Source organism: Macrobrachium nipponense, chromosome 4, assembly GCF_015104395.2.
Source record: "Macrobrachium nipponense isolate FS-2020 chromosome 4, ASM1510439v2, whole genome shotgun sequence".
NCBI lineage: Eukaryota > Metazoa > Arthropoda > Malacostraca > Decapoda > Palaemonidae > Macrobrachium > Macrobrachium nipponense.
In genome coordinates this window covers 60,070,454-60,080,278 of record NC_061100.1, presented here as the reverse complement: position 1 = coordinate 60,080,278, position 9,825 = coordinate 60,070,454, and the positions used below count along the sequence as shown (strand labels likewise).

Below are 9,825 nucleotides of genomic sequence, written 5' to 3'. Positions count from 1 at the left end.
GGTAACCGAAGAGAAGGAAAAAGTGCGAGTGGAGAATGAGAAAGAAAGAGCAGAAAGGGAGAAAGAGAAAAGAGAAGAAGCCGCAATTGCGGTGAAGGAGAAGGAAAGAGCCGGGAAGGAGAAGGAAAGAGAATTCCAAGAGATAAGGGAAGCAGCAGAAAGGGTATCGAAGGCAGCAGAGAGGTCAGAGAAGGTAGAAGAAAGACGCCTGCCCTCCAGGGGTGGACAAGGGCCTCCAATGCTGCTGCCCTGTGGAAGAGATTCTTGAGCATTTTCAGTCCGAGGATTTCCTGTCATATGCCCCTCCTGAGCTTGATACTTGGTGAATAAAAATCCAAAACCGATTATAGAGTGCTGTAAGTGGGCAGATGTCTAGGAGACCCACCACCAATTACAGTGTTCATTAAATAAAAAAATCCACACCGTTGCTCCCCCTCTTGCCAACTCTCCGACAACGCAACGCAGCACCAAAGTAATTTGCCGCGTAAGCCCATGTGCGGGTATTGTAATAAACCTGGGCACTCTTCTGAACAGTGCCACTTTAAACAGATCCTCCACAGTCAACCCCTGCTCCCCTTAGAATGGAAACCACCAAACTAATGTCATTGGCAGCGGAACAACTGGCCAAAGCCTGATTTTAGCAGGAGCTTTTGTGACTCATGCAAGGTGATGGGCACACCTCTTCCGGGGCTCATTGCCCCAAAAGGGCTGCCGCTCTTGCCATTTGAATGGCAGTGACAGACCTGTCAACTCTAGGCCCCCTAGCTCAGTACACCATATTTGTTGTACTTCCCAGAGGTCATTATCCTGCCAACCAGGTCTGAACATTTGATGACTGGTGCGCACTTATCCATAATTTAAGAGGATAAAGTTTCTCATGGACGAGGATTGAGAGTTATAAATTAATTACGATTTGGAGTTTCAACCATGTTGAAATGTTCCTGCCTACTGTCTGGTTGAGGATTAGACGACCTCACCGTTCGAGAATATGTACTTTGGTGGTTGCTACCTACAATCCTGGCATATATGATGTTTTATTAGGACAGGACATTAAGCCTCCTCCTATTTTTAAACAGTCTCATGGCTCCCTCCCTCACCTAGCTCCAGACCAGTGGGCAATGTAATATTCAGTTAAATATTAAATTATTAGATTTGATTTATTGTTGTTCACTTGAACTTTAAGGGACTTTCCCAAAAGAGAACTTGAGCAATTGTAACTTAGTAAGACTATCTTGCAAGATGCCCAATGGCAAATTAATATACTTATAACTAGTGGCTGTGAGTCGATGAGTGTAGGTGCTTGTGTTACATAACTGCAACAAATTTCATTAGTTTAAGTCTTATGTAGTCAGATTCCTCAGAGGGAAAGAAAGAGAATGACTACATTGCAAACTTGATACTTCACCAGTTCAACCCGTCTAGGGTTGAAATGACTCCTAAGTTGGGGACGTATTATAAATTTTCCCCATTTTGCCACTCAGTAAAGTAAAAATAGCAGTTGAACATTCACAAAAGCACCCCTTTCTCTCTTTTTCGTGCAATTTTTTCTTCGTTTGTCCTGCCACTCGCCTGTCTTTGCAGAAACTGCTGGCGTCAGATACCAAAAGCCGAGAATTAAGCCAGAAGCCGCCGGAAGGCGAACCAAAGTTAATAAAAGAGGCCAGTGAGAGAAACTCACTCTCAGATGCTCCCCAGAAAACCAAGTTCAGAGCTTCTCATATTTGCAGGGCTGTCCCCTAATTCCCTGCCATTGTGTTTCACATGGCTGCATTCTGGACCCGACCTGACGGCATTGGAGTGAATTTCCCTTCCTTCTTCGTCACCCTTTAAGAAGCGGAAACCAGTGACTAAAGACGATATCCAATAGCCTTCATCCCTGCTGTGAGAACTAGACTTCTTTATCCTTTAAACACTCGGGGCACCCCTTATTCACATTCCAAGTCGTCAGCGCATGTTGGCAACAGGATTTAAATGCTACAAGTAATTGTTCTTTTAGTTATAAGTTAGATCCTGAGATTCCTAGTGCATCAAGTAATTAATATGTAAATATATCCCCTTTAAATTTGGTCCTACATTTTTCCCTTTAAATCTAATCTTGTCCTTAAACTGTGAATCCTGTTAATATACTAGAGTTCATAAGGCCTTCCTATTGATTAAGTCAGATACATTTAGTCGTGGACTAAGTGAGAAGAGTCTAGATTTATGAATATATATAATATATATATATATATATATATATATTATATATATATATATATATGTAAATATATATCTACATATAAAACATATATATATATATATATATATATATATATATATATATATATATATATAGTATATATATATATATATATAGATATATATATAATATATAACTATCTATATATATATATATATATATATATATATATATATATATATATATATATATATATATATATATATATATATATATATATATATATATATATATATATATATATATATATATATATATATATATATATAGCTATATTAGAAAACTGGACAGAAAATTAAAAAACCTTATCAACGACAGTGATTGAACCAATAATGCTAGAAGTGATTGTGTAGTAAATTTATCAAGCAAAAAAATTGTGATAATGCAGTGCGTGCATTAGGCTTTGGGTTGTCTTTCTTTATTTGTAACAAACCCTCAGCTTTATCTATAGCGACATCTCTATATAAGTTTGAAAAATACTGTGACCTACCACAAAATCATTTATACATTATCAAAGGCATGACATATAGTGCTACGCATGCCTATCATGAAAATAACTTCCCCGCTTGCTACAGAAAAAGTTTAAAAGAATTGAAGAATGATAATAGCTTACACATTACCAAGGCTGATAAATCAAATAGTTTAGTGGTTCTTGACAAAACTGACTACATATCACGCATGCATACTTTACTAGAAGATGAAATAACTTACAAAAAACTCACAAAAAATCCGTTGGACCAAGTAATAAAAAACTTTAATATCAATATCAAACAAAGTCTTCAAGATAAAAAAGAACTTTTGTGTAAGTTAACTGTAAAGTGTCCCTCATTACCTTATTTATATGGCCTAGTTAAAACTCATAAGGAAAATAAACCTATGCGCCCAATTATTAGTACTGTAGGATCAATTGCTTATAAACTATCTAAATATCTTACTAAATTGTTATTCTCGCTACTAGGAACTGTATCTAATTCACACATCCGGAATTCTCTTGATTTTGTGGAAAAATTAAATAACATTGTACTAAACCCTAGCAATATCTTTGTCAGTTTTGATGTATGCTCTTTGTTTACAAAAGTCCCTATTTGGTGATAGGTGGTGATGTCTTGCATTAGAAGACGAAAGATTGCAGGATGGGAGAAATGATATCCCGAGTCGTAGATTTCTTTATTCCAAGCAGCAAAAGGTAAATATGTACAGAGGCTCTGCAGGGCGTGCAGCTTGCGCCAAAAGAAGCAAGAAGAATAGTCATGCGCATGTGCGGGGTTCATGATACAGGGCGACACATGCAGATGTGTTCACAATTGGTGATTTTATTAAATACATGGAAATGAATCGTACAGCAATTGCATAGTAAAATATCCATAATTCCACACCTCCCCTTCCCCTTTTGCTTTCAAAGAGGTATTTTGAACGTACTAAACAAATTACACGTAGATATGTACATTATGTAGGCCTGTTCAATCTTGGGGACCTGTGAGGGGCTTTGGAGGGAATTGATGACTTTTCCATGTCTGGGCTAGGGACCACAGGGAGATCAGAGTTGGGAACTTGACTGGGGCTGGGCAGTGGATATAGGAAGCGACGGTTCCGACGTAACACTCGACCACTTGGGAGACGGATCTCGTACTCGCGTGATCGTGCACCACCCATGACAATCCCAACTGTGTCCCATCGGTGGGATGTCAGGTCCTGGAGGCGGACATGTTGGCCCACATTAAGCCTGGGCAGGTGGCGGGCGTGGGCGTCATAGTTGCGCTGCACCTGAGCAGCTCTGGCAGCGGCTCGGCGGTCACAGTCATGGGCCTTTTCCCGCCAATCTTCTGTGAAAGACTGAGGATGGGCAGGCACACATGTACGGAGAGGGTGACCATACAGTACCTGGGCAGGAGAGCGACCAGACTGGTTGGGTGTGTTTCTCAACTCAAGGAGACCACGATCGAAATCCTCACAGTCAATGTTTCCTGTAGGGGCTGTTTTGAGGATCAAGTGCTTGACAGCCTTGACGGCGGCCTCAGCGTGTCCATTAGACTGTAGGTAATGTGGCGACAAGGTGATGTGGTGTACACCCCAATATTCTGTGAAGTCGGCGAATTCTTTGCTGGTAAACTGAGGTCCTCCATCGGTGCGCAGGCATAAGGGAACACCCACCTCTCTGAAGTAGCGGCAGAAGTGCCGTATGGTCGAGGAGGCAGTAGTGTCACCCTTGCAAGGGACAACCACAGGCCAGCCAGAGAGGCGGTCGGCGACTACAAGAAAGGACTTCCCAGCTACCTGGAAGAAGTCCGCCGATACCGACTCAAAGGGCCTGGATGGATGGTCGTCGTTGTGGAGAGGCTCCTGTTGTTGGCTGGGACGCAGGACTTGGCACGGCTCGCAGGCAGCGACGGTGTTGGCGATGTCCGGGTCTATCCCAGGCCAGAAGACGGTTTGTCGAGCCCGACGTTTGGTAGCCTCGACACCACGGTGACTATCATGGAGTCTGGCGAGTGTGTGGTGACGTAGAGCTGCAGGAACTAGTATTCTTGCCCCGTAGAGCACAAGGTTGCCATCAGTAGAGAGGGCTTCTCGCAGCTTCCAGTACGGTGATAACGATGCATGTAAGTCGTACCGATTCGTGGGAAACCCAGAACTGATGCAATCGTGAAGGCGAACGTAGGTGGGGTCGGCCTGTGCTGCTATCGACATGTCCTGTAGGGTCCGGTCGGCATCAATGGTTGGGGAATCCTCGTCCTGGGAAGCTGTTGTAGCGTTGATGACAGATCTGACATGTGCCATTACCTCAGCACAGCCAGTCATATCCTCAGAGGTGACTGGTGCACGAGAAAGTGCATCTGGGATGCATAGAGACTTGCCAGCGCGCCACACTGCAGTAAATTGATATTGCGACATGCGCTCCTTCATTCACTGGAGCCGTGGGTATTCAACCATGTCCAGCATGTAGCTGTTGATGATAGGCACCAATGGGCGATGGTCGGTTTGCAGAGTGAAGGTTGGCAGTCCTTTGAGGTATAGGCAGCACTTTGTTAGGGCCCAAGATACTGCAAGCATCTCCAGTTCAATCGTTGCATACCTTGTTTCGGCATCTGCGAGAAAGCGGGATCCACACTGGACTACTCGGAGATGTCCAGATCCATGGTCCTGGAGGAGAGCGTAGCCTATCCCGTAGAGGCGAGATGCGTCGGTCTCGAGAATGGTTGGCAGGGCTGGGTCAAAAGACGCAAGAACAGGCGGGCTTGAAAGTGCTTGTTTCACACGTTTGAAGGCCAGGTCATAATCAGGTGTCCAAAGAAAAGAGCGCTTGGGGCTCATGAGTGGTCGAAGGGGCTGTGCAGTCAGAGCAATATCTGGGGTAAACTCTGCCAACTGGTTTACTAATCCCATGAAGGAACATAAGTCCGTAAGGTTGGATGGTGTAGGGAAGTCTTGCAGAGCAGCAACTCGTCCTGGGTTAGCAGCAATTCCTTCTTCGGAAAGGGTGAAGCCACAGAAATTCACTCTGGTCTCTGCCACTGTGAACTTTTCTTTGTTGAGAGTGATGCCATTTTTGGGGCAGTGGGTGAGCAATTCGTGGATCCTGTGGTAGTGTGTCAGTAGGTCATCGTCGAAGATGAGAATGTCATCAACAAACCTTGACACACTTCTTCATGCCTTGGAGAGCTATGGTCGCCGTGGTAAACAATAGGCATCATCAGTGGGCAGCAAAGCCCATAGGGGGGGGGGGGGGGTCCCCGGCAATGCTGGAAGCGTCCATAAAGCTCTGCCAAACTGGTTTGACTAATCCCATGAAGCAAGGAACATAAGTCTGTTAAGGTTTGGATGGTGTAGGGAAAGTATTGCCAGTAGCAGGATCAACTCGTCCTGGGTTAGCAGCAACTTCTTTCCTTCTTCGGAAAGGGTGAAGCCACAGAAATTCATCTCTTGGTTTCTCTTGCCACTGGTGGAACCTTTTCTTTGTTGAGAGTGATGCCATTTTTGGGGCAGTGGGTGAGCAATTCGTGGATCCTGTGTAGTGTGTCAGTAGGTCATCGTCGAAGATGAGAATGTCATCAACAACCTTGACACACTTCTTCATGCCTTGGAGAGCTAGGTCGCCGTGGTAACAATAGGCATCATCAGTGGCAGCAAAGCCCATAGGTCCCCGGCAATGCTGGAAGCGTCCATAAGGCGTAATAAAAGTGGTGAGGTGGCGGTCCTCTTCTGCTAGCTCCATCTGCCAGTAGCCATGTAGAGCGTCCGCAGTGGTGAAGAACTTGGCGGTGGAGTCGACAGCACGGACAGCAGCTAAGGGCGTGGACGAAGGGTGGGCTGGACGGGAGACTTGTGTGGTCAGCTTCGTGAGATCCACTGTGATTCGAACTCCCTTGGCCTTAGGAACAACGACTAGAGGGTGGCACCATTCCCATGGCTCATCTCCACAAGGCTTAATGATTCCCTGTTGTACCATGGAGTCTAATTCATTCTTGACAGGTTTGCAGAAAGCGTAGGGTATCTGCCTTGGGGTGTGGATGGCGAAAGGGACCGCGACTACCTTAAGGTGGATTTTCATGGAAGGGCCGGCCATCGGCCTCAGTGGAGCTGCTTTAAGGTCTTCCTTTGACACAAGTACGTCCTGAAATGTTTGTAAGAAATACTCTCGGGCCTCAGCAGGGGTTGTGTCAGCATGCAGGGTTAGCTCCTTGCATCAGATAACGTGGGTGACCTGTAGGATGGGCCACGGAAAGCCTGGTGGGATGATGGCCAACTCCTTGCAAATTGCATAGGACAGGCGAGGCATCTGAACGCGTTCGTGGACTTGAATCGTGGCGAGGCAGGACCGTTTGGCCAAGGACAAGGTGGCCTTAAGGGTTCCTAAAGCAGGTGTCATCTTTGACCCATCTACCGTGAATGTCACTGATGTTGCAGGAGGCTGTAGCTAAGTCCTGGGAATGCGAAGGAGTTCCAAGTGCTGGGGGCCCATCACTGATACATCAGCTCCTGTGTCAGGCAGCATCATTATCTTCGATGTCTCACCCTTGTAGGTGAGGTCGATGGATATAGGTGATGGTGAGGAGTCAGTTGATGAAGAAGGGGTCTCGACCTTGCAACAGTTAGAGGGCCTGCTAGAAGGGGGCGTGGCATTGGGCGGGCCGCCCTTCTTGGCGTTCATCTGCTGACAGCAGTACTTGTCATAGTGGCCCACTCGGCCGCTGTGTTTGCATGTGGCCTTGTTGGCGGGGCACTTTGGGGTCCTGCGCCAGTGGCTTTTGCAGCCACAGTTTACACATACACTGTCGCTGGCTGGGCACTTTCCTGTTGAGCTGTGCTTCCTTGTGCAGGAAGGTCATAAAGTGTCCTTGCTAGGAGTTGGTAGCGAGGTAGAATCCCTGTTGCCATGTCCTTTGATTTTTTTATACGTGGAGAGGCACACAATTTAGAAGGAGGGGCACGTATGGCGGTAGTGTCTGTCCGTGTGGCCTCATAGGAGCGACATTCGTTAACCATGGTGGCCAATGAAGCTGCAGCTTCCAGGGCAATGAGTTTCTGAGTGAGCTCCTCATCCCTGACTCCCAAGATAATGATCATCTTCAGCTGTCTCCTCTCTCACAGCAGAATGGCCAGGACAGACGTCGATTTCCTCTGCTATATGCTTCAGTTGGACGTAGAAGTCACTGAAGCTTTCCCCTTCCCTCTGCTTGCAGGAGAGCAGGTTCCTGCGTCGTAGAGCTTCATTCCGCAGGTTCTTGATGTGTTCCTGGAGAATATTCAAGACCTCGTCAACACTCCGATCCATGTCTGGTGGTACGTTGAGTGTGTGCTCGAGTATTCTTTGGGTCTCCAGGCTGAGGCACATACGAAGCTGTATCATTTGTTTCCTGGTAGGTAATGTCCCTAGGTCCACCATCACACTGTAGTCATCGCAGCGTCTACGCCATTCCCTGAACACTTGGTATGTGGCATCAGGACGTAAGGGCGGCGGGGTCAGGGCGATGGCTTTCTGTGTGGGTGGTGGCTGGGTGGACGATGCCACTGAGGATTGTGTGGGAAGTTGTTGCGAGTCAGCTGGTGTTGCTTGCTGCTGGGCTGAATTGACGCTAAGTAGCTGCAACAATACGGTGAAACGTTGAGCTTCCTCCTCTCTTCTTAAGTTGTCCTATTGGCAGCGTAGATCCTCTTCATGATGACGTTGTTCCTCTTCATAATGATGTTGTTCTTCCTCTCTCCGACGTGCAGCCAACTCAGCCTGTCGAGATTCCTCCAGGTACTTGATGAGGAGCCTTAACTCTGTATTTGGAGCTGTGGGAGGCGGTATACTCAGGTGTGGGGAGAGCAAAGATGGGGTTTCCAGCGTTTCAAAACCTGGAAGGGTTCGACAGTCTGTTGGTGAGACTGGGTGTGAAGGCAACTGGTTGTCCTCAAGGTCCTGGTCGTGTTGCATATCCCCAGGCTCGTCTTGATGTGAAGCAGAAGCCATTATGAGAAGTTTTCTGCAATGTCAACTGCAGTTTAAAGGAAGAGAAGAACGATGAGGAAGACTTTCTACAGTTTTTATTAAAAAGTCACTGTAAATAACTCTTCAACTGTGCGGCGAATCCCGGCAGGCGGTGGAGAGTGGGCTGGGTGGGCTCCAGGGGGTTGGGCGGTCGGGTGGGGAGTGGGGAGCGACCACTCGACCGTTGAAAAAATGAGTTGGCAGTGTATGGCAAATAATGAGCATGGGTGGATTTGCCTCGGGCTCTGTAGCTGGGTATGGAAATAAGGGTACCCGTAGAGCTGGGGCAAGGCACAAGAAAAATACAACCCATTAAAATCAAAGCACTGACATTACACAGCACTGGCACTACGCAAACTCTTCATGAACGTATCATAAGCACTGCACTAGCACTGTAAAATCCAAAGGCGACCGAGGGGTAATGGCGGCTGGGTTTGATTGCTGATTCCGGTGTTCCTTGAAAATGCGGAATGGTTTTGTCACTGTGCCATGGTGATAGGTGGTGATGTCTTGCATTAGAAGACGAAAGATTGCAGGATGGGAGAAATGATATCCCGAGTCGTAGATTTCTTTATTCCAAGCAGCAAAAGGTAAATATGTACAGAGGCTCTGCAGGGCATGCAGCTCGCGCCAAGAGAAGCAAGAAGAATAGTCATGCGCATGTGTGGGGTTCATGATACAGGGCGACACATGCGGATGCGTTCACAATAGGTGATTTTATTAAATACATGGAAATGAATCGTACAGCAATTGCATAGTAAAATATTCATAATTCCACATTATTGACTCTGTGCTAGAATATTTAAGTAATGAACTTGTACTGCATGAATTGCCTATGTCCATTAGTCACATAATTTCCTTGATTAAGTTATGTATTTGTGATTGCAGATTTATTTTTAATGGAGAATATTACCAACAAATATTTGGTATGGCCATGGGTAACCCTTTATCACCTCTCCTTTCAAACTTATATATGGAATTTTTTGAGAGACAACACCTCCCGAATATCACACTTGTCCTCTTAAAATGGTACCGATATGTCGATGATATCTTAGTAGTCTTACCTGTTGGTATCGATGTAAATTATTTACTGTCTAAATTGAATAATTTAGTA

At 45.8% G+C, this 9,825-nt stretch overlaps 1 protein-coding gene across 1 annotated transcript; it reads right to left on the bottom strand.

Moving 5' to 3' along the window:
• Nucleotides 1–3,685: 3,685 nt before the first annotated feature.
• On the bottom strand, nucleotides 3,686–5,131 carry LOC135211375 (uncharacterized protein K02A2.6-like). The gene has a single exon (XM_064244688.1). It carries the CDS (start codon nucleotides 5,129–5,131, stop codon nucleotides 3,686–3,688), a length of 1,446 nt encoding a protein of 481 aa, XP_064100758.1.
• Nucleotides 5,132–9,825: the final 4,694 nt, after the last annotated feature.